Genomic DNA, 24,982 nt, shown 5'->3' on the forward strand with positions numbered 1-24,982 from the left:
CCTCCCCCGACTTCCACACCATGAGGCTCCGGTGTTGACAGGCCGCCTCCAGGCAGGCGGCAGGCAGCGAGGCCCGGCCTAGCGAGGAAGCTCCCTGCCGAGACAAAGGCGTCCCTCCTCGCCCTTCCTTGTCATCTTCTGTCGACGCCCACCGGGGGGAGAAGTGGCAATTATAACCCCCCCCCGTTTCAAAGCGTTTTAATTCGGCGGATCACAAAAGGCTTTAGCGGCCGTGCGGGAATTGCGCCTGTGGTCCGCATTTAGCAGGGAGCTAACCGGAGCGACCCGCCTTCTCTTCATTTGTCAACAAAGGGGTTTGACAAGCCCGCTGAAGCCCTTCCCCCACGCCGCCATAAAAGGATGGTTTGGCCAACATTCTCGCTTCCCCGTCGTCCCCTTCATATGGTGCGTTGACTTCCTCCGGAGCTATCATGGCGGAGCGCGGGGCACAGCAGCCCCCGGCCAAGCGTCTCTGCTGCAGGCCTGGCTACGTCTCGACGTGTCGGCAAGGCCAGCGAGCCGGGGCTCCGGCGGGCGGTCATGGCGAGTCGTCGGGCAAAACGCAGAGCCCCGAGTCGCTGCTGGACATCGCGGCGAGGAGGGTGGCGGAAAAGTGGCCCTTCCAGCGGGTGGAGGAGCGTTTCGAGCGGATCCCGGAGCCCGTGCAGAGGCGGATTGTGTACTGGTCTTTCCCGAGGAGCGAACGAGAGATTTGTATGTACTCGTCGTTCAGCGGCGGCGCGGAGGAGCTCGGAGGCGGCCCGGAGAGCGGCGACGAGACGCGGCTGCCCTTCCGCCGCGGCGTCGCTCTGTTGGAGGGCGGCTGCGTGGACAACGTCCTGCAAGTGGGTGAGTTGGGACAGTTAAAGTTTAATTATGGACGTCAAAAAAGAATAAGCAAGGTTTGTAGTTGAGGTGGAATTGTAGACCAAGTGTGAGGAGAGCTGACACAAAAGGTGCAGCCACACTGAGAGGCGACAATGGGGCTTTAAATCCGCTCAATGGGACGGTGTATCCGGGACTTTTTTTTTTTTTTTTAAAGCTCCTTCTGCTGGAGGCAGTTTGCATTTTCAGTGTAGCCTTCAAGGCCCTAAAGAGAATGAAAATGCAACCCAGAGACACATTTCTTCAACTTCAGTGACATTGGTTGTGCTTCTGATGTTGAATTTGCACATTTTGAAGACATTTGGGCTGCTCAAGGCTGTGGCAGCGCCATACGTTCGTCACGTGTCAGCTCAGAGAGACGTGGAATAGTATCTTGAAGTGTTGTGTGTGGACTTTTTACTATGAGCTAAGTTGTGTTTTATGAGCAGGAATAGTCAGGCAGTCATGTTTACATGCTAGAAAGCCATGGGATGCACCAGCAGTTTGCTATTTCAGCATGTTTGTCATCACTCAGCCTTCCCCGCCCACTGTGAGCTTGTTCCTTCGCTCCTATTTCCACGTCCGTTGGCGTCTTTGCCGCTTCCTGTCGCCGCTAAACACCTTTTCACTGAAGACGGGAGACTTTTTTCTTTGGAGAGGAGGAAGAAGCGTCTTGAGCACAAAGCTTCTCTTTTCTTTCTTAAGAGGGGTCGTGATTCACACCAGTCTGGTTTGGGATGGAGTCTTTTTTTGTGTGTCACACGGGATAGCGTTAGGAGGGAAGCAGCAGACGTGGAGAAGTGGCTGACTTTTTTTTTTTAAGGGAAGGCCTTTGGGTTGCAGCCTCATCATCACACTCAGACGCCGCTCTTTTGATTGTGTCACCTGGGACACCTTCATGCCGCTGTAATCCCATTACTCTATTACTCTGCACACTTCATTACAATTCTAATGTAGTCTCAGCAACACCCCCCAATACACGTTTGAATGTCCTAAAGCTTCTACGTGCTAGTATTCTATCTCCTGGTTTATTAGCAAAGTGTTCCAGCGAGTGGAAGGATAAGAACGCACGAAGCATAGCGAGGATTTCCTGGCTGATAACCGAGCCAAGCCGTGATAAATAAAAAATGTCATGTCTGACAGCATTGGGGGGGGGGGAGTGAGTCGGCACCTAGTCGCCACGGAGACGCTTACGCCGCACCACTTTTTTTTCCTAAATTCACTTCTTGTTTATTGAGCGCTTTCTGACTCTGCGGGGTTCCGCCTTCTAGAGCAGCCTTCACATTTTTCCCAGAGTGCTTTGCAGAGCTCCAAAAAGCTTTTGAATTTTTGCTGATTGAACCACTTCTGCCTTGAGTGGCAGGGGGGGCTCAATCCACTACTTGTAGAACTTGTCAAACAGTTGCTTGTAGAGTTGGCGCAGCATCTTCTAGAGCAGCATCCAGTCATTCCTCAGCAGCCTCAAGTCAGCGGCTTGTAGAGTTTGTACAGCAGCTTCTTGAGCAGTCTCCAAAAAGCTCCCGAATTGCCACAACAGCTTCTGGAGCTCCTTCAACCGCTTCTAAAGGTGTCTAGCAGTGTCCGGAGTATGAGTATGGGTGGTAGATTTGTAAACAGCAGCAGCAACTTAAGATTCCGCAGCAGCTTGGAGAACACGTGCAGCAGCTCCTTGTTCACTGGCTCCTGGAGCACCATCCAGAGGTGCCAGGGTTCCAAAAGCTCCTGAATGTCCACAGCAGTGTCTAGAGCTCCCTCTCCAGCTTCTAAACTTTGTCAAGCAATTTCTGGAGTAGACATGGTAGCTTTGAGAGTTTGTATAACAGCTCGTAAAGCTTCTAGAGCAGCTTTGAGTTTGCACAGCCTGTTTAGGAATAAGCATTGCATCACGTACGTTACTGGAACAGGTAGGCGTGCCAGTAGCTTCTTGAGCTTTATCAGCTTCCAGAGTTGAAAGAACAGCTACTGGAGTTCCTATAGTCACCTCTTGAGTAGCCTCCAGACGCTTCTACAACTTTCAGACAAACTTGTAGAGTGTCCTCCGCTGTTCACTTCCAGAGTTTGTACCACAGACTCGCCAGCTTCAAGGGCCAGTAGCTTCTAGAGCTTTTAGCCATACTCCCTGAGTTCCCACTCGGTTCCTACATCCTCAGCAGCTTTTAGAACTTGTTCAGTTTCCCGAGTGTCCATAGTAGTGACTGGAGGTTGTAGTGTGGCTTCCAGACTTTCAAAGGCCAGTAGAGTCCTCGTAGATCCATAAAACAGCTTCCCACCTCCTCCTCAAAAGCTTCAAGAGCTCCTGTTGTGGTTTCTAGATTTTCTATAGCAGCTTCCAGGGGTCCAGCAGCAACCTCAAAGGTCTACAATGGACTCTGGAGCATCGGGACTTCGGAAGCTCCTCTAAGAGCTTCCAAAATCTTCACAGCAGACTTCGGAGATTGGAAAGGGGCGTTGACACAGCGTCATGGTTTGTGTTTCCAGGAGCAGTAGAAACGTGTCCCTATGCGAGACACTACGTCACGTTGGACATTGCTGTCATTTTGTGCACCGAGGTGCAGAATTTAAGACCCGGCCCTCAAGTCCGCCTCGACAGAACCTGGCCCGACTTCAGAGTGACGCTTGTTGCTCGGCAAGGAGATCTGGAGTGACATGTCGAGCAGAGCAGAGCGTCACCACACCGTGAAGTCCAGCAGCTTCTTGTCACGGCCAGAACGCCACTGGCCTGGACCTCAGAGCTTCTTCACGGAGACTAGGCGAGATGAGACGAGGCGAGATGAGATGAGACGAGGCTAGATGAGATGAGATGAGATGAGGTGAGGCGAGATGAGATGAGGCGAGACAAGACGACACGAGACTAGATGGGATGGGGCGAGACGAGATGCAACGAGACGGGGCGAGACGAGATGGGACGAGGCGAGATGAGACGAGGCGAGGCGAGATGAGATGAGACGGGGTGAGGCGGGGCGAGACGAGAGCCCCGTGTTCATTTGCATCAGCGCTCACACGCTGTGACGCCAGCCAGGCGCTTACTTCATCCACCACTTTAAGAGGACTCACTCAGGACTTGTCCATCCTTTTGTCTCAGCAAGTCACAGCCTGTCCCACCGCCATTTCTTGAGGGGCACGTCCCCCCCTCCCCAATGCTTTGTCTGTAGTCACCTGGAAGTACTGCTAAGTCCAAGCTAATCATGAGTGAACTTCAAGTTTTTATCCTCCATGAAGGGCGGGGGCCGACACGTTGTGTTCACTAAGGAGGGGGGCAGTCACATTGTTTTCTACTATGGGGGGAAAATGATGTCATGTATTCATTATTCTTTGATGGTAGAAAATACTGAGAATCACGACTATTCATATATTTTATTCACCGTGCAAATGAAACTATTGATATTAGTTTTATATTTAGCATTTTCATATCATTTTTAGCCTTTTCTGATAATACAAAGAAACAAGACATTACTTTGTTTTTCATGATTAACATTTGGATCGCAGAAATGCTGAGAAATATGACATGACTGAGTTTAGTAGACGTTATTCATTTGTGCCATCATTGCTAGTTATGTAGATTTATTCTAGATTATTATTATCCATTTTGCCTCAACCGCTTGAAGACGGGGACACCAAAGGTATGAAGTGTCCACGGGTTTCACTTTCATCGTTCTGGCTTTCGCACGCGTCGCGGTTACGGTACGGCGGGACGCTCGTCCCGACCCGCGCCGTTGACTCATGCAAGCGGCGCCGCTCGTCTAATTTGTTGCGTTGCGAGTCCAACCTGCTTTAAAGCAGTTGACGTAAAGCGTTTGTTAAGGTAGGATAGCTTGGCTGTCTGCACAGAAGGGAGTGCTTTGTTTTTGTGTCAACAAGGAAGAGGAAATGCCCACTTTGTCCAAAGCAAACGTCCTAAAAGTGAATTGTTGAATAAATCGGTCATTAGTGTGACTGAGTTGTCGGGTGTGTGCCTGGCAGGCGCCTACATTTTGACTTTGCCCGTTAGTGCATGGCCTGCGGGCATGATGTAACTGGCACGGTTGGTAATGCAGGGCGGGGCCACCGAGGGCTACATTGCTAACATGCTAAACCACAATGGTGGTTTTTCGGCTGGTGTGCGTGAAGAGCCGAAAAGAGCAAGCTTCTCTAAGCTCCCCCGAAGGGACTGTTCAGCCTTTGAAACTATTTTCACATTCAGTCATGGAAATGGTCTGTTCCATGGAAATGGTCTGTTCCAGGGTCAAACTGTCGCCATCATGCTAATTCTTGCTGAACTGCCATCTCTTGTGACAATGCTTCAAACTGATGTTTACCAAACGTGACATTTCCATGACACAAACAGGAAAAGTGCTCGCTCGCTCTTGTTATGCTATGCTAGGCTAAGCTACTTCCAGCTGCATGTGCAGTGGAGTCAAGAAGCAACACGGTGCTGTCATCAGTGGGGAAAACAGCAATCAGATCAATACGCAAGCAACTCCTTAAAAGGATTTTATTGACCCCCTTTGTGGAATAGTGGCGCTCATTAGCCGCGACCGTCGAGGATCTCAGGAGTGGAAACAAATGGATGAGTGCCGGCTGCCCCGTCCGTGTGGCGCTCCTGGGGGAGGATTACAGATGCTCTTAAAAAGGAAAGACTGAGAAGGGAAAATCCTCGTAGGGCCGCACGCGGCATGCTAGCCACAACACCACGCCACGCCACACGTCTTATCTTAACGTTTAAACAAGAGGCTGCACGTGTTGTCACATGTCCAGGACTTCCTCTTTGTGTCGGCAAACAAGGCGTCACCTGACACCGGTGTCCCTGAACGCAGCACGCTCAATGGCAATAAAGTAGCTGTACAGCGCTAGTGAGTTAGTGTGGCGTTCCATGACGTTGATTAGCATGCTAGCATCCCTAAGAAGCTCAGATTGACCCAGTTAACCCAAATCCTCACTGACCTCAATTTCCCAGCCCCCTTCCCTTCCCTTAGCACACATTAACTAGTAGCACCGTCGCTCACTTGACTGGTTCCCCACACCCCTCCCCCCCCTCCATACGTTGGCCCCTGCACTGGAGAATATCAGGCTCATCACAGACCTGGAAAACAACCGGGGGGGGGGGGTGTATTTATCACTTTTATCACTACAATGTCCTAATTGTTAACAAAAGTGGGGAAAAACTTGTATTTTTTGTGTTTGATTGACTTACACCTTTACCCAGATCTTCACCAGGTGTTATGTTCATCGATCTTCATTATTCTTATAAATATACAGTGTCATTGACAGTGTCAAAAGTACTATTTGTTCATAACAAATGGTTATATATTCAGAAAGGTGCTGGATTGCAACATTAGCCTAGTTTAGCCTAGCTTGTGTACTACTATTTACTGTTGATCAAATGGCTGCGTGTTGTGTTTGTGTATGTCGTGTGATTGGAGCTGGATGGATAGTTGAGTATAAAAGTGCATTAACCTTTTGTCAGCTAACCGTCAATGCTGTGTTAGCTTGTAGCTGGCGAGCACAAGCGCTTATTCAGGGGACAAAATGTTGCCACTAACTGTTTTGTTTTCTTGTAACGTCATAGTTGTTTTTATTTGTAGGTGCTATGCTTTGTCTTGATAAATAACAGTTGCCTGAAAAGTACTGCTAGAATGCTACAATCTAATGAGCTTCCTTGATTACGTGGGGCTAAACATGGCATATAAAATGTCACGAGCCTTTAGCTAGCTAGTCATTGAGGCACGCTGTCGATGTGATGTTAGCTTGTAACCTAGCACCATTCTCCTGCTGCTTGGTATTTTCTTACACAGTCACAGTGCTTTGTATTTGTTGGCTCAATAGTTGGTCTAAAAGATTTAATTTCACAGCATTTCCCAGTGAAAGTGCAACAGGAGGATGCTACAAGCTAATTAGCCACCAAGCTTTTAGGTGCTAACAGCTGCCTAGCTTTTTTGGTGTTTTATGTGATCCCAGAAAGAGGCAACCAGCTAGCATAACGAGCAAGTGAAATGTTGGGAGCGCTGATGCAAAAGCAGCCACAGAGGAAAGACGCTAATCAGCCTAGCGTGACCATTGATTGCTTGTTTACGTCTCCTTCCTAGTGCCCCCCCAGAGGTGCCTCCACATTGCCAAGGGTGACAGATTAGCCTCCCCCATTGTCATCACAAGAACTGGAGCCAAGTCACACAAAGCACACCTAGGCTGCACGCCTCAACGGGCAGCTTTGGGGTGCTTAGCATGCTTTGGAGTAGCTTTCCATGTGGCCTTTTGTGCCTCAAATGAAGGCCACATTGCCAGCAATGGCCGACATTGAACTCAGGTGAGGGTCCTCCCCCTCTGTTAATAAGAGATGCATCACCGATTGAGAGGCGTGTCAGGAAGGGGAGGAGGAAGGAGTTAAGTCGGGTTGCCATGCGGTGCACCCCAGTTGTATTATGCAAGCCGACTCATAGAGGAAGTGCATGACAGAACGCTGAGCTCAGCGCTTTGGCTCGCCGCCAAGACAACCCTCCTGACGCGGCGCTCAGCTGAGAGCATTCCCATTTTTTCTCCTGTTTTTTTTCTCCCCTCCTCCCAGCCTCCTCCATGCTCGTTACATCAACAGTTCAGCTGCAGGCCAGGCGTGACTGGAGGAGCATGGCCGCTGTGACGAGCAGGGGGGAGCAACACAGGGTTGACAGACAGGAAGTGTGTTGATAGACAGGAAGTGAACTCAACACGCCATGTTCCCCTTTGCTGTGACGTACGTTTCTGTTGAAGCTAAGCTGCAAAGTTGTAGTTGTATCCCACGACATGAATACTCGATGGATGTCACAATCCCTAACAAACAAACCAAAACACAGCTTTGATCCATCCACCCACCCACCCATCCATCTATCCATCCATCCACCCACCCATCCACCCACCCATCCATCCACCCACCCATCCATCCACCCACCCATCCACCCATCCATCTATCCATCCATCCACCCACCCATCCATCTATCCACCCATCCATCTATCCACCCATCCATCCACCCATCCATCCATCCACCCACCCACCCATCCATCCATCTATCCATCCATCCACCCACCCATCCATCTATCCACCCATCCACCCACCCATCCATCCACCCACCCATCCACCCATCCATCTATCCATCCATCCACCCACCCATCCATCTATCCACCCATCCACCCACCCACCCATCCATCCATTCACCCATCCACCCACCCATCCATCCACCCATCCATCCATCCATCCATCCACCCACCCATCCATCCACCCACCCATCCATCCACCCATCCATCCATCCATCCACCCACCCATCCATCCACCCACCCATCCATCTATCCACCCATCCACCCACCCATCCATCCATCCACCCACACACCCATCCATCCACCCACCCATCCATCCATTCATCCACCCACCCACCCACCCCTCCCTCCCCTCCCTCCACTGCTTATGTGAGGTGGGGTTGTGGGGGCAGCAGAGAAGCCCAGACTTCGTCCAGCTCCTCCCAAGGCGTTCCCAGGCCAGTTGGGAGACATAGTCTCTCCAACCTGTCCTGGGGCTTCCCTGAGGTCTCCTCCTGGTCAGACATGCCCTGAACACCTCCCCAGGGAGGCGTCCGGGAGGCATCCTGACCAGATGCCTGAGCCACCTCATGTGGCTCCTCTCAATGCGGATGACAGTGCTTCCCCCCTTATCTCTAAGGGAGAGCCCAGCCACCCTACGGAGAAAGCTCATTTGGGCCGCTGGTACCCACCACCTTGTCCTTTTGGTCACCAGCCAAAGCTCATGACCATAGGAGAAACGTTGATCCACCAGTAAATTGAAAGCTTTGCCTTTCAGCTCAACATCAGAGTCCGCATCACTGGAGGGGCCGCACCAATCCGCCTGTCCATCTTGCGTTGCATCCATCCCTCACTTGTGAACAAGACCCCAAGGTACTTAAACCCCTCCACTTGGGACAGGTGGCATCCCTGACACGGTGATGACCGGTGGAACCATGCTGATTCTCATCCCGGCCGCCTCACGCTCTGCTGTGAAGCGATGCATTGGGAGTTGAAGATCGTGGCCCAACGAAGCCAGCAGGACCACATCATCTGCAAAAAGCAGAGATCCAATAGCAGCCATCAGAAACTTACCAATGATGATTGACAGTCGTTCTCTGTTGTACTACCCAGGCTTCCACCTCAGCGGCACCGTGCGTGAGCCCGCCACGTCCTCGGAGCCCGAGGCGCTATGCAACGTGAGCATCAGCTTTGATCGCTGCAAGATCACGGCCGTGACGTGCGGCTGCGGCAACAAGGACATCTTCTACTGCGCACACGTGGTGGCGCTCTCCCTCTACCGGGTGCGCAGCCCTGAGCTGGTCAAACTGCGCCTGCCCATCTCGGAGACGCTCTTCCAGATGAACCGCGACCAGCTGCAGAAGTTTGTTCAGTACCTGATCACCGTGCATCACACGGAGGTTCTGCCCACCGCGCAAAAGCTGGCCGACGAGATCCTGTTGCAGAACTCCGAGATCAACCAGGTCCACGGTGAGTGCACGAGTGACATCGGTTGGCGCCACAAGTTGGGACGTAGACTTACCGGATTTCATGCACTCAGGCGCTCCCGATCCAACAGCCGGCGCCAGCGTGGACGACGAGAACTGCTGGCATCTGGACGAGGAGCAAGTCCAGGAGCAGGTCAAGCTCTTCCTCTCCCAGGGGGGTTACCACGGGTCAGGGAAGCAGCTCAACCTCCTCTTCAGCAAGGTGAGGGACCACATCCAAATAAGTCCAATTGAGACACAGTCCTCAAGCAAAGGTCCAGGACATGATGATGCGATGATCAATGTGTGATATCAAAGTAGCTTTGTAGATTGTAGCAGTATCAACGTCTGCATGGAATCACCAAGTCATTGTCCCGCCAGGGTTTGAAACCTGGGCTGGGTTGCTGTGAGAGAACGTTCATGAGCAGCTGCTGGGTGGGTTGGTTGGGATTGGGGTGGATTCTTCATATTGGGCTCTGAGACGGCTGATTTTCTCTGACTTGAGTGGGAATGTTTGGTTAAAAACGTTGTTTTGTCTGACAGTTTCATGTCTGTGAGCACGAGACAAACGGCTTGTGAGTTTCCAGAGGGAAGGATGATCATAAACGAGTCAGTCCCTTCTGGGTCCAAAGCTCCATTTTCTCTGTCAACTCCTCCTCTTCTTACAGAGCATCATGGCCATTTATTTTTCTCTTACCTCCAGCTGACTTGTCCCTCTGTCCTCTCTTCATCATCTCTGTCCCCTCTCTCCGTGTCTCTCACTCATTTGTCTTCTTTCCCTCCACCTGTCCCCTCTGCGTATCCCGAACTGGTTTGTCTTCTTTCCTCATATCTCTCACTCATCTGTGTCCCCCCTTTATTTCCCTATTGCTGTCATTTCCCACTTGTCTCTCTGCCGCCTTTCCTTATTTGTGGTTTCTCTCCGTTCCCGTATCTCTCACGTATCTAAAAAGCTACGCCTCTCAAAATAGGAGCGGCCCATGAAAAGCTAACATAAATCATTTCTAGACTGCAGGTCCAGGTCTGGACAGGATGGCATCGGGGTCTGGATTAGGACCACAGTCCGCCAGTTTGTGCGCTGTGTCCTAAAGCCCCCACTAGACTCGTTAGGCTGCAGTTGACCTACAATGGCATCTTTGTCTGTGCAGGTGAGAGAGATGCTGAAAATGAGGGACTCCAACGGTGCCCGCATGTTGACACTGATCACGGAGCAGTTCATGGGGGACCCCAGACTGGCGCTGTGGAGACAGCAGGGGACCACCATGACCGACAAGTACAGGCAGCTGTGGGATGAACTGGGTACTTTAAACTCCTTCAGCCATGTAGACCCCCCCACTCCTGCACACTTCAAAAACATTTCATCTTCATTAACTTGAAATATTCAACATGATTCATTGGTTCATTTGTTTTACAGTACGTCATTGTGGTTAAAAAAATGTGATTGTGCATGGTGAGATTTGATCAAAGTTTGCCATGAGCACTGATAAATAGATGGAGTATTATAAATAAATAGAAATAATGAAGTATTCACCCTACCTAGCCTTTATTTCAGTCGGATCCTTCAGTTTGAATGGAAAACTTGACATTGTATCATCATTTTCAATTGGGTTAGCTTCCTCAGTTAGCTTTAGCGGGACATAGAGATATTTCCTAGCTAATGTGGACGTTTTGGAAAACATTAACTGGAAATTATAAATTAGCCTATGAGGAGATACGGTTGTCCCTCCTTTACAACGGTGGTTTGGTGCCAGACCTGAACGCAAATTTCCGTGATGTAGGATTCAATGTTATTTTTATAGTTTGTAACATGATTAGAGCCCTGTAGACATGAAATAACACCCCTAGAGTCACCTTTACACTCCAATTCATTGTTTACAACACATTGCGCAACTCTTAACGCTGCAGGGACTTGAGATAGCTGCTAGCTAGCGAGCTAACCAGTTAGCCTTGAATTTATTTCTTCTTAAGAAGCCAAACACTTAGCACTTCCACGCAGGGTATGATTTATGGTGTGGGACATGCTATGGCTGCCTTCATGCAGTGTTAAGGTAATGTCATGTAAGATAATGTCTCCATGTTTTGTGTCATTACTGCCACCTAGTGACCACAATGCTACATATCACTTGGATTAGAGACTATAGTCCAGGGGCCACCAACGTTTTTTCTTGCGAGAGCTACTTTTAGAAAATGAAAATGGCCATCAGCTACTCATTTTTGTAGAAATGATTTTCATAGCTTATTTCAACTCAAACAAATCAAATATGCTTGTTTTACCAAAACATTCACAAAATTCTGGTATCCACAACTCACATTTTATGTTTCACAATACTTTTCTTTCTAGTGTTCTCACATGATTAACTGAAAACTTGAATGAAAAGCAGGCCTGCGGGCGCCTCATGTGGTCGTGGAGGCTACCTGGTGCCCGCGGGCACTGTGTTGGTGACCCCTGCCGTAGTCCACCACCAAACAGCCATCATTTATTCATTCATTCATTTCTGAAAAACACGAGAGAGCGCTAATGGAATGGTGATATTATGATGTACAACTATACACCCCCCCTATATACCCCCCCCCCCCCCCAACCCCACTAGTCATATTTCACAAGCTAGTGCCTTGTGCTTAAGCCCCCAAAACAGCAGGAGGGGAGGTGTTTGGAAAGGAAATGCTATCTTCTGCTCTTATCTTACAGTCATGAATCAATGGGGAGAACCTATTTTTGTAACCTTATCTGGCAACAACGACCCCCCCACCCCCTTGGAAATTCTTGCTCTGCATTTCGTCACTCGTGCCTGACATCACACCCCACCCCACACCCCCACTCCAGCGTTGTCGTCCTTGGTGCGGCCCTAACAAAGAGATTGTGGGGGGGGATAAACAAGAAGCCCTCCTCCCTGTGCTCATCTCACCAGCCTCCTTCCCTCCGTCCTCCTCGTCATCACCTCCGCGTTTTACTTCATGTTGTCATCTGTCATCCTCTATTTATCCCTGCTCATGGTCCATTGTTCTCCCATCCGCCCTGCATGCAGCCTGCTGCTGTTCTCGTCAAATGCGGGTCATTTCTATGCAGGATAAACTCCTTGTTGACTGTAAATGTTTGCAGGGGCGCTGTGGATGTGCATCGTCCTCAACCCCCACTGCAAGGCCGACCAGAAGGCTTCATGGCTCCGGCAGCTTCGCCGGTGGAACGTCGTGGACGTGTGCCCGCTGGAGGACGGTAACCACGGCGGCGAGCTGACCCACCTGACCAACGTTCTGCCCCACGGCCCCACCGGCAACCGAGGTGAGACCACACCTCCTCCCGTATTGACACGATTAAGTCTTCATCCTACGCCCACAATTTAATCAAGCCCAGTTCCTTCATTCTCAGCACCTTCCTGCCTCATCACCTCAACACTGCTTCTAATCCAATCAGGCGTGTTGCTCAGTCACTCAGCTGACTCTTAAACCCCAAACCCCCTAGTACAGGGGGCAACTGTGTTTTTAGGTTGCAACAACGTATTGATCAATACGATCAATATTTTGTCTATTTTTCCTCCTTCCACTAAGATCCACTGAGTGAAGGCCACCGCACGGTGTTCACGCGAGCCATCGAGGCCTGCGACCTCCACTGGCAGGACCCCCACCTGCAGCACATCCTCGCCGAAGAGCCCCACGCCGACCGCTGTTACCTCGACGACCCAGACGCCACCCTCTTCGACGGCCAGGGGTGGCCCCTGTGGCACGGTGAGAGGAAAACAAAAAAAGGCGAGAGAAAACAACTAAAGTCATTTGTAATCTGTTATGCGGGGCAGAGCACGTCCCCACTGCATGCGCCCGAGTGGATGCGCTGAGGTCGCACGGGTACCCCAAGGAGGCGCTCCGGCTGGCCGTGGCCATCGTCAACACGCTGAGGCGGCAGCAGAAGAAACAGCTGGAGGTCTTCCGCAGTCAAAAAAAAGGTAGTTACAATATTTCGTTGATTTTTAAACACAATAAAGCTGGGTGTGGGGTGGGGTCTGCCCTGGGCCCTCCTGCTAGGCTGCTGTGTGGAGTCGTCCGGTGTGGGGGGCGGCCTCTCCCCTCGGTGGGGGCACAGGTGCTTGAGCCCAGCTGCCCCTGCGGAGCTATCTCCCCTGGATGGGAGGGTGGGTTGAGGGAGGGCGGTTTTTAATTTTTCGGTTTTATTTTATTATTATTATTATTTTTAAAATAAATTTATTACTTATTTTATTGTATTTTATCGATTTTTATTTATGTATTGTATGTGTGACATGTGGGGACTGCTTGCTACCCTTCAGCTCTTATGGCTATCCTCCCAGTGACTGGGAGCTTTTGGGCGTCGCAGATTGCTCTGGCTCTTTGTGGCCTGCATGCTGGGATGCCCGGTGTGTGCGGAAGTGGGGGTCTCGGATGTGCAGTTTGGGCTTGGGATGGGTGGTGCGTGGTGCTGGGGTGGGGGGATCCCCTCCTTTCTCCCTTCAGGGACAGGGCCGCTGTGGTTTGGTTTGGGAGCGGGGGGCGGGGTGTTCTTCTTCGTGACGCTGGCTGGGATCGGCGGGGGAATGCTTACTCTGGGTTGGGTCTGGTGGGGGGCTGGCGGGCGTTCCCTGCTACTTGCTGGTGTCTGGCTAGTCTCTGTTTCCTGGCTGGCGGTTGTCTGCCTGCCTCTGGGGTATCTCCCTTGGCGTGTTGGTGGATGGGCGGGGGGTGGGTGGGGGCGTGTGCTTCGACGCCCGTCGGGGGATCGCTCCTCTCGTGGGTCCTGTCGTGCGGTGCTTGCTTCTCTGTCCCTCCTTGGTGCCTCTGGCTTGCGTGCTTTGTGGGTGTGGCCGTGCTCTGCTCTTTGTGGGGTGTTTGGGGGTTGCGCTGTGGACGCTGCCTCCGATGGGGCCCCGGTGTTGGGGGCACTGGGGGTGTCCCCTCTGGGGGGGTTGGGTGGACCGGATTGGGCGTCCTGGCGGGCCGGATAGGGCCTGTGGTGTGTCCTGCGGCCCGTGGCTTGCCCGAGCCTGGGCTACGGTTGGTGGCCTGTCGATCATGTGTCCTTGGCCCCCACCCTGTTCCGCTGCACAACCTCACATACATATAGGACTTTGGGGGGTGGTCTACGGTCAAGCGTGGTCGGGGAGGGGAGTTGCCTTGCGGAGGCTCCTTTGCCCCTGCCATGCCACTGACCTGTCGGGGTCTGTTGATGCTGGGGCTTGCGTGGGGTGGGGGGCGGCTTGCGGTGCTTCCCTTAGACTGACATGGGCCGTGAGCATCTGTGCCTGTGGGGCGGAATCGGCAGTCTTCGGGGGGCTTGTGATGGCTGCTGGCTGGGGCGCTGGGCTGTCTGGTGGGGTGGGGCGGGGCTTTGTCCTGCTCGCGGGTACTGTGGGCCTGGGTGACGGGCGGGGGGCGTGTGCCCTGGGGCCGGGCCTGCTGGGGGGGGTGGGGGGTGGTGGGGGCGCTCTGCCAGGCGCTTGGGCATTTGTCGCTGTTGGTCTTTGTGCTCTGCTGGACCGTTGCCTGCCTCCCCCAGTCTGTCCGCGGGCTTGTCGGGGGTGGGGCTCCCGGTGGCTGGTGGGGTCCGGCGGCTGGTCAGCTGCTGGTCTTGCCTTCTCGGTTCTGGTGCTTGGCCTCCCTGCGGCTTGGGGTGCGGCACTCCCACTCCCTCTCCGGGATTTGCTGCCCCGTGGGTGTCTGCTGGCGCTGGGTGATGGTTCGCCTGGCTGCTCTCCCGGTTGCCCGCCCGCTTGCTCATTTGCCGGCTTTCCTCCTTGCCGGCTCCTCTGTCTGCCTTGCTGCCTCCTGGCGTTGGGATGGGGTGGCCTGGGGTCTTCCTGCTCCCCGGTGGTCCGCGTTCTCCGTGCCTCGGGTTCTGGGTTGTGTGTCTGGGACACTGGGGTCCCCAGCTCCGCTGCGGCCTGGGTCCCCGGTGGAGGACGTCTGGCAGCGAGGCTTCCAGGTGTCGGGCAGTCGACCACCGTGTGTGTGTGTGCGTGCGTGCGTGCGTGTATGTATGTGTGTGTGCGTGCTTTTATTTATTTATAAACAAATAAAAGCAAAGGAAGCAGCTACGGTGATATCAGCAGTATGATTATAGTTTTTTTTACAATGATGTGCATTACAGTAATTATCATTCTGTTCACTATAATAGATAATCATTTCATTACTACAATTATGTGTGACTGTTTCAATGCAGTATTGTCATTGTGATCACTATCATAGTTCATCATTTCATTACTATTATGTGTGACTGTTTCAATGCAGTATTGTCATTGTGGTTGTTATTATTTTGTCCTTTCCGTCAGGGTGTATATAGTCATCACAGACATTTATTTGCTGATGTAGTTCTGTATGTTTCTGTTCTTCTCTTATTGTTGTCACTTGAGGGCATTGAGATCTACAATTCTATCTGCCTGAAAGGCTGGACAGGACTGGGGAAAAATAAATAAATAAATAAATAAACACGAAAAAGCAACATCATGGCCGGTGTGCTGCTATACACACTACATACACCATACACACAACACACCATGCACACAAAATACACCATACACACTATATATACACCATACACACTATATGTACCATACAAACTATATATTATACACACTACTATACACTATACACTATATACACCATACACACTATACACCGTACACACTATACACCATACACACTATACACCGTACCCACTATACACACTATACATCATACGCACTATATACACCATACACACCATACATACAATATACACCGTATACACTATACAGTATATACACCATATACACCATACACACTATATACACCATACGCAGTATATACACCGTATACACTATATACACCATACACACTATACACACACATAAGTGGTGCAATCTTTTCACGCGCACACACGCACATATACACATGAAATATGTTAAGTGTGTGTGTGTTTACAGAGGTTCTTCACAAGGGCATGACATCCATAACCAACCTGGAAGGCTGGGTGGGACACCCTCTGGACCCCATCGGCACTCTCTTCAGCACCCTTATGGAGACGGGGCGAAGCAGCGAGGACGGAGCCACCGTCTTGCTCAACCTCTCAGGTGAGAACACGACGATGACGCACATGCTCTCCCTCTGTCACGCACAAGAAAACATCAGTTCAGAAAGACGAGATGATTATTTACAGTGCAAAGCGTGTGGGGGTTTCCCCCTCTACATGTCTTCCGGCTGCGGCGGGGGCGGGATGGTCCTCCAGTCGCGCTCCAATAACAGCTCATGAATAAGACATGTGGTGGGGAAAACACTCCAATTAAAAGGCATCAATTATGCAGGAATTTCACACATCACTTCCAAGGAGTAACTTGTGAAAGTTTTCAATTGAAAGTCTGATACCTGCATGCATGCGTGCGTGAATGAGTGTGTATGTGTTACTGAGGGACACCATCATATCCCCTGGGATGAGGCGTGAGCTCCGCCAAGGCGTGGTTAAGTCACTAAAAGGCATGATTGGCATCCCTCAGAGAGCACACACTCTGAATACTGAACACCAGGATAAGAACTGGATCAATAGCCTGATCAATACTGCATGCCAGAGGGACTCACCATCTCTACTTCCAGGGTCTCCAGCCATGGGGCGGCGGGCGGAGCATCCCGCCCCAGTCCCCGCCCATCACTTCCTGGACGAAGGGGAGACGCTGACGGCGCTGGCGGTGGAGACGGCGCTGATGGGGCTGGGGCAGCAGAGGGTGATGCCCGACGGCCTGTACGCGCAGGAGAAGGTGTGTCGCAACGAAGAGCAGCTGTTGGCCAAACTGCAACAGGTGGAGCTGGACGACGCGCTGGTCAGAGTCTTCCGGAAGCAAGCCCTCATCCTGCTGGAGGGTCAGTGAAGCTTGGCTACTGTACGTAAGATAAGACTTTATGAGCTGGGCGGCGCTGGGAGGAACTGAAAAAAACATCATTGTAGACGAATGCAATGTGTCCCGAAGGACATCTTGCAGATGTTCTCACCTGTTCTAACTCACAGGTGCATGAAAGCATCACTAGGGTGGCCTTCATGCAGTTAAAAGGCAAAGACATATGAAAGCCTTTCTCAAAGGTCAACACTTGCTACCAGGGGTGATATCAGCACACCATGCCCAACGTGACATAAAGATGTGCTTATGAGGGGGGGCCGTAAGGTGTTTTCCTTCCATACTTCTAATAATCTAATATCACACCTCAGGAGGAATCACTCGGAGTCACATGCAGCATTTTGGCACTTCTTCTACAGCTTGTATGGTGTACACTAATCCCTCCTTTATGGTGGTTCATTGGTTCCACAGACCACCACAAAGTAGGATTCAATATTTTCATAGTTATGGCATAGAAAACCTGTTTACCACCTTCTAAGTATGCTTTTTAACGTAATTAGAGCCCTCTAGACATGAAATAACACCCCTATAGTCACCTTTACACTCCACTTACCCAATGTTGTAGACATAATAAGAGAAAATAAGACATAAATAAGACTGGTGCTCATGTGTGGCTGTTAATGTGTTCTGGTGCCCGGGGAGCCGAGGAGGGGGACGGACGTGAAGTGACGTCGAGGGTGCAGAGTTGAGTTACAGTGGCACCAGTAGGCCGTGTTAGATTATTGTGGCTGTTGTGAGATCATTGAAAGCTGCAATAAAAGCCATCAAGTCTGGTGCTTGTGTGTCTCAGCCAACATTACAGTAACATGACTGACACCTAGTGGCCAGCTTCGTGTATCTTGTGTTTTGTCAATGAAAATGTGGCCCCCACACACTGCTCAACAGATTTACTCTGCCAGGAAGAAGTGTGATATACACTTCCCCTGTCATACAAAATTTATTCGACCTTGATGCTTGTTATAAAGCATATTTGGAGCGACCGGACCGGAGCAGGAGGGGACAGAGAAGAAGAGAAAAGGAAACAGTGGGGGGGGGGGGGGAACGAGAGGGGGACAAAAACAAAAAAAGAGACAAGAGACAAGGACAACAGCAGCAACAACAACAATAGTGACAGAACAACAGAAACATACAGAACGACATCAGCAAATAAATGTCTGTGACAACTATAAAGACGAACAAGGACATAAGGACAAAACAATATCAACAACCACAATGACGAAGCTGTCAATGACAATCACACATAATAGCAGTCATGAAATGATGAACTATGATAGTGATCACAATGACAATACTGCATTGAAACAGTCACACATAATTGTAGTAATGAAATGATTATCCATGATAGTGAACAGAATGAAAAGTACTGTAATGCACATCATTGTAAAAAAAAAAATAAATATATATATATATATATAGTCATACTGCTGATATCACCGTCGCTGTAATAAAACCAACAACATAATAACACCCTGGTTAACTCAGTGAGTAATGTGGGGAAGTACGTATGTACTGTGAGTGTGCATATAGGAAGACTTCATATATATGTAAAGGTGCAGAAATGTGTGGGCGTGTAATTGTCACTGAGAATGCATGAAAGGAAAGGGGCCGCCTTCACCCCCCAGAGAGCCCCGCCCCAAATAGCCAGGCCGGGCCCCGGCCGCCAGAAGGTCACCAGGCCCATAGGGGCAGGCAGCACAAAGATCAGTGCCCCAAGAGCCAGCCCAGAGGGCCCCCCCCCCCCCCGGGAAGACCAGCAAGGGGCCGAAGAGAGGCAATCCCAGCCAAGGACAGGACGCCAGCGGGCCGGAGGACTGCCAACCCCTGAGACCAGCGAGAGATCACACCCCACAAAGGCAGACGGGTACCGGGGGCCACAAACCGGCAGGCCCAGAGACGCCTCCACAACCGGAAAGAAGCCCGCCCGCGCCGGAAGCGCCAATTCCAGCCCACCGCCCCCCCCACACCCCCAGGGAGCGGAGCCCAGCCCGCCCCGGGCCAACCCCCGCCCGACCCCCGACACAGGGCCGCCCCGCCAAGGGATGCAGGAGGCACACCCTCCACCCACCCGGCGGAGGTACGGGCGGCAGAGATGTATCACCCAGCACCCGACCCCACGGAGCAAACCCCTGTATGCCCCCCCCAAAATAAATAACTAAAATAAATAAATAAATAAAAGTGCACACACGCACGCACATACTGTACACACTCCTACGCACCCACACGCACACACATACACACTCCTACGCACATACACACCCCTACGCGCACGCTCATACACACACCTACTTACTCAAGCGCGCGCACACACACACACACACACACACACACACACACACACACACACACACACACAGTGGTCGACTGCCCGACACCCGGAAGCCCCACCCTATCCCCCGTTGGTAACCCAAGGAGCAGCGGAGCCGGGGACCCCGGGGTCCCAGACATACGATCCAGAACCCAGGCGCGGAGAGCGCGGACCGCCGGGGAGCAGGAAGACACCAGGCCACACCCTCCCAAGGTTAGGACGCCGCCAGCGAGGAGGAAAGCGGGAAACTGAGCAGGCAGGCGGGAAAACGGGCGAACAGCCAGGCGAACCACCACAAAGCACCAACCGACACCCGCGGGCCAGCAAACCCGGAAGAGGGAGCGGGAGCACCACACTCCAAGCCGCAGGGAGGCCAAGCACCAGAGCCGAGAAGGCGAGACCAGCAGCAGACCAGCCGACGGCCCCCACAAACCACCAGAAGCCAGACCAGCCACATGCCACCAGAGCCGACAGCGCACCACCCGCGCACCGGAGCCCCACCCCCGACAAGCCCACAGACAGACCGGGGGAGGCGAGGACACAGACAGCGGCCCGGCAGAGCACAAAGCGCAACGGCGACAAACGCCCAAGCGCCCGGCAGAGCACAACCCCCCCCAGCGGGCCCGGCCCCAGGGCACCCGCCCACCCACCCCCACCCAGCCACCCAGGCCCACAGTACCCGCAAGCATGACCAAGCCCCAACCCACCAGCTGGCCCGGCGCCCCAGCAGCCGCCACAGTGCAGCAACCACCAGCCGCCGCGGCGGCACACGGGCCACCCGCAGCACCGGCACCGCCCCCCGGAGACCGCCGAACCCGCCCCAAGAGCGCAGAGGCGCCCGCAGCACGTGTCAGTCCAGGGGAAGCACCGCAAGCCGCCCCCCCTGGCGCAAGCCCCGGCATCAACAGGCCCCAGAGGGCCACCCCAGGGAAGGGCAGGCGAACCAGACAAGGGCACCCCACAGGCCAGGCCGCCCCAGGCGAGCCACTGCGACAGCCAGGCCCCCGGCCACACCGCCGACCCTGGCGGGCAGACGCCGAGGTGCACGAGGCACCCCAATCCAGCCCGCCCCACCCGTGTATGTGATAAGGTGTGATTGTGTCTATAATGCAATTTAAAATAAAAAAAATAAATAAAATAAAATAAAAGAGGAAATAAAATAAAAGAGGATGGTGTATCTGTGTGCATGTATATGGGGTGTATGTGGATGATAGCTAATGGTGCAATTAAAATCGGGGGACAGCTGCCGCTCGGAGGGCCCCTCACCTGACCAGCCCCCCCAAACCCTAAGTGTCTACTCTGCGATTAAAATTGGGGGGCAACAGGTCAGTGGCACGGCAGGAGCAAAGGAGCCCCGCAAGGCAGCTCCCCTCCCCAACCACGCCCGACCACAGGCCACCCCCCAAAGTCCTATATATATGTGAGGTGGTGCAGTGGCACAGGAAGGACGTGGCCCCCACACACTTGACACTTTCTCTGTATGCCACCTCAGTGGAAAAAAATGTGAGCCCCCCTGGTGGACGGTGGCAGTATTACCTATGAGTGAAATAGTAAACATCTTTAGTTTTGTGCTGACACAGTCTTTGGTGGTGTGTGTCTTCCAGCTGGTCCTTACAGCGGCCTGGGCGAGTTGCTCTACAGGGAGAGCGTCCCCATGCACACCTTTGCTAAGTATCTCTTCACCTCGCTGCTACTTCACGACGCCGAGTTGGCGTACAAGATTGCACTGAGGGCCATGAGGTGAGCGGCCATGATGATGATGATTGTGCAGATTTAAGGGCTTTGGTCAATAACCGACCCTCTTTTTCCTGGAGAAAAGAGAAGGACGTGTGTTGTGGATGATGGGCACCACTTCCTTGAAGACGTAGTGTATTTGCGTTGAGAAGGGTCATGTGTGTTCCAGGCTGCCCGTCCTGGAGTCCAGTGTGGCATCCGGCGACCTGTCCCGCTCGCACCACATGGTGTCGGTGGTGGCCAATCGTTACCCTCGCTGGTTCACGCTAAGCCACATTGAGTCCCAGCAGTGTGAACTGGCCTCCACCATGCTGACCGCCGCCAAAGGTGGGAAAGACTCCCCCAGGTGTGAGGGTGTGCCCCCGGCCTCCTCGGCAATGAGTGTGAGCGTGGTGTTTGCTGCGTGTGTGCAGGCGACTCTCACAAGCTGCAAACGGTGCTGGAGTCCATCCAGAAGAACATCTACTCCTCGTCCCACATCTTCAAACTGGCACAGGACGCCTTCAAGATCGCCACCATGATGGACAGCCTGCCCGACCTCATGCTGCTCAAAGTGTCGCTGGAGTTGGGCCTCCAGGTCAGAACATCCGCCGCCATGTTCCTCCTACAGAGAAGAGCTCATCCCCGCCTCTGTCTTCCAGGTGATGAGGATGACTCTGTCCACCCTCAACTGGCGGAGAAGAGAGATGGTGCGATGGCTCGTCACGTGTGCCACGGAAGTCGGTGAGTAGACGTTGAAGGAGAAGACGAAGCAGGTGCCAAATGTTTGACTTGTTTGCGTGTTGCAGGCGTGTTTGCGCTGGACAGCATCATGCAAAGCTGGTTCACCCTCTTCACGCCCACCGAGGCCACCGGCGTGGTGGCGAGCACCGTCATGTCCAACGCCACCATCGTGCGCCTCCACCTGGACTCGCACCAGCAGGAGAACCTGGCCAACTCGGCGCGCACGCTGGCACTGCAGTGCGCCATGAAGGACCCGCAGAACTGTGCCCTGTCGGCGCTGACGCTCTGCGAGAAGGACCACATCGCCTTCGAGACGGCCTACCAGATCGTGCTGGACGCCGCCGCCACGGGCATGAACTACACGCAGTTGTTCACCATCGCGCGCTACATGGAGCACCGCAGCTACCCCATGAGGTCGTACAAGCTGGCGACGCTGGCCATGACTCACCTGAACCTCAGCTACAACCAGGACACGCACCCCGCCATCAACGACGTCCTGTGGGCGTGCGCCCTCAGCCACTCGCTGGGCAAGAACGAGCTGGCCGCCGTCATCCCCCTGGTGGTGAAGAGCGTCAAGTGCGCCACCGTGCTGTCGGACATCCTGCGCCGATGCACGCTGACCACGCCTGGCGTGGTGACGCCGCACGGCCGCAGGAACTCCGGCAAGATGATGTCGCTGGACAAGGCGCCGCTGCGGCAGCTGCTGGACGCCACCATCGGTGCCTACATCAACACCACACACTCGCGGCTGACGCACATCAGCCCACGCCACTACGCCGAGTTCATCGAGTTCCTCAGCAAGGCGCGGGAGACCTTCCTCATGGCACACGACGGGCACGTGCAGTTCACGCAGTTCATCGACAACCTCAAGCAGATCTACAAGGGCAAAAAGAAACTCATGATGCTCGTGCGGGAACGATTCGGCTGACGCCACAACGGCCGCTTCTTACTTGAGCTCGTATCCGCTAACTTGAAGTGAAAACCCAAAGTCTTACTCCACTCAACATTTCACACCAGCGAGCCAGGATGGGACGCCACTGTGTTGCCTCGGGGACCCCAAAAGCTGCCTTCACACTTGTCATGTCTGCTCGGGTTCAAAGGAACCAGCGTGGTTCGTTGGGTCTCGTGTGGACGCCATTATCCCAACCTCGGGGTGCTCCCGTCAGCTCCCATGTCAATGCCGCATGAACAGACACGTATTTAAAAAGAACACAAATTTGGAAGAGGAAACGCTGTCTCTTGCCCGTCGCTCTTTCCAAGTATCTTTTAGAAGCTTTTCATGAAATCTAATGTGGTAACCATAGCAGAACATACAGTGGTACCTCAGCCAAAACCCAAACATACCAAAAGCAAACCATCGAAAGGCAATTCATCCCTTCCAGACACCCAAAAATATGAACAAAAAATACATTTATAGAGAATTATTACAGGGCTGCACGATACTTACCAGACTATGATGGAATTAGGACATCATACCAACAAATCCAATAACATTAAAATAGATCCAATAACCAATCATTTAAAAAAAATGCTCCAATGAGGGGAGATTACTCGTAGTCTGCAGGGGAGCAAATCAAGCACTCCTTTTTTTGTGACGTTAACAGCCTGTCGTACCTTCCCCTGAGCTCACATGGAGACAAACATTCACTTTAAGAGGAAAAACCTCATCAGCCCCCTGAAACGCCAGCGCCGCAGCGTTTGAAAAGTGCAAAAGGTGTGCCAGAGACCTCCGTGGCGTCACAGCGGCCGCTCGGAGCGTGTGCCCGAATACAGTGCACCTTGCTGGGCCACAGCAGGTGGCTCCTCCCCCTCTATACTCTGGTTCTCCTGATAGTAGTGATGTCATGATATTTCAACAGGTACACTTGGTCACATCCTCGTTTGTTGCAGTCCTTCTTACCTCCACGTGTGCACACACTACACTTAAAAAAGTAGATATCGCCAAAAAAACAATGTGATGCATTTACCGTACATCCTGGCGAGATGGAAGTTAATAGTTTTTCTCGTCTTCGTTATCAAACGTCACGTGCAACTTTCTTTGGCCCCGTGGTGGATTATTTAGCAGTTGCGCAGGATGCTTTGTTTAGGCATTCCATTTGGCAGAGCGATACAGTACCAGGCAAACGGATCTGTTTGTTACGTACCATACGTGTGTACAACAAAAAATGAACCATATGAAAAGGTTTGACTGTCAAAAAATAGTCTTTAGTTAACGTCACAAAAGCTGATATTATAGCATATGATATTATATACTGAAAATAGCGAACCGCAACAAGTATGTTTTGTTTTTGGGTCCAGACCAGAGTATCGAACCACAAGTGTGAACGCAGCCTTAAAGGAAAAGTAGACTTTATTTGGAATGTTGCCCATCATCCACAATCCTTACGTGAGGTGTCTTTCTCTTTTCTGTGCCTTCTAAAGATATAAAAACAGGCAGCTAATGAATGCACGTAATGGAAAAAACCTCCAAAAAGCACCAACAAGTCTACATGTCCATCATGTGAGCTGCATATGAAGCACATTAGTGTTATTATTATTGTTATTAACATTGTTACACCCAAGAACTACCTTACTGGTGTAGTGACACCTCACCACACCACAGAAAAATCAATGCCCCCAGGAAGGAAGTTGCCAAAATAGTATGACATGTATGACATGTTACCATGAACGTAGCTGTTACTACACGCTCACAGCATGGATGGAAAACCACTAAACCTTGTTGGAGGTGTTTTCATAGGTGTGTTCCGTTACGTGCATTCATTAGCTGCCTCTTTTTACCTGTTTTTATATCTTTAGAAGGCACAGTAAAGAGAAACGTGTGTTGATGTCTCACATGAGGATTGTGGCTGATGGACAACATTCCAAAGAAAGTGCACTTTTCTTTGAAAGAATAACAACGCTACATCAGGGGTGTCCAAAGCGTGGTCCGGGGGCCACTTTCGGCACGCAGCTCCTTCTCTGTTGTCCTTGGGCTTATTGTGAAAATAAAATCAATGTATTGTGAA

The 24,982-nt window shown here is 52.0% G+C and overlaps 1 protein-coding gene across 1 annotated transcript; it reads left to right on the forward strand.

Moving 5' to 3' along the window:
• zswim6 (zinc finger, SWIM-type containing 6) lies at positions 1–24,982 on the forward strand. Its single transcript, XM_054756419.1, has 14 exons — positions 1–849; positions 8,998–9,354; positions 9,425–9,573; positions 10,499–10,649; positions 12,451–12,630; positions 12,897–13,073; positions 13,142–13,288; positions 16,256–16,402; positions 16,920–17,183; positions 21,125–21,260; positions 21,424–21,581; positions 21,668–21,831; positions 21,896–21,977; positions 22,043–24,982. The coding sequence occupies exons 1-14, from the start codon at positions 432–434 to the stop codon at positions 22,903–22,905; spliced, it is 3,393 nt and encodes a 1,130-aa protein (XP_054612394.1). The 5' UTR covers positions 1–431; the 3' UTR covers positions 22,906–24,982.

This window comes from Dunckerocampus dactyliophorus, chromosome 17 (assembly GCF_027744805.1).
Source record: "Dunckerocampus dactyliophorus isolate RoL2022-P2 chromosome 17, RoL_Ddac_1.1, whole genome shotgun sequence".
NCBI lineage: Eukaryota > Metazoa > Chordata > Actinopteri > Syngnathiformes > Syngnathidae > Dunckerocampus > Dunckerocampus dactyliophorus.

Bases quoted from the DNA above. Each gene is read 5' to 3' on its own strand.
- zswim6 (XM_054756419.1), top strand. From the start codon at position 432: ATGGCGGAGCGCGGGGCACAGCAGCCCCCGGCCAAGCGTCTCTGCTGC. The intron at 12,631-12,896 runs GTGAGACCACAC...CCTTCCACTAAG, and splicing joins CGGCCCCACCGGCAACCGAG to ATCCACTGAGTGAAGGCCAC. The intron at 21,261-21,423 runs GTGAGCGGCCAT...TGTGTGTTCCAG, and splicing joins ATTGCACTGAGGGCCATGAG to GCTGCCCGTCCTGGAGTCCA.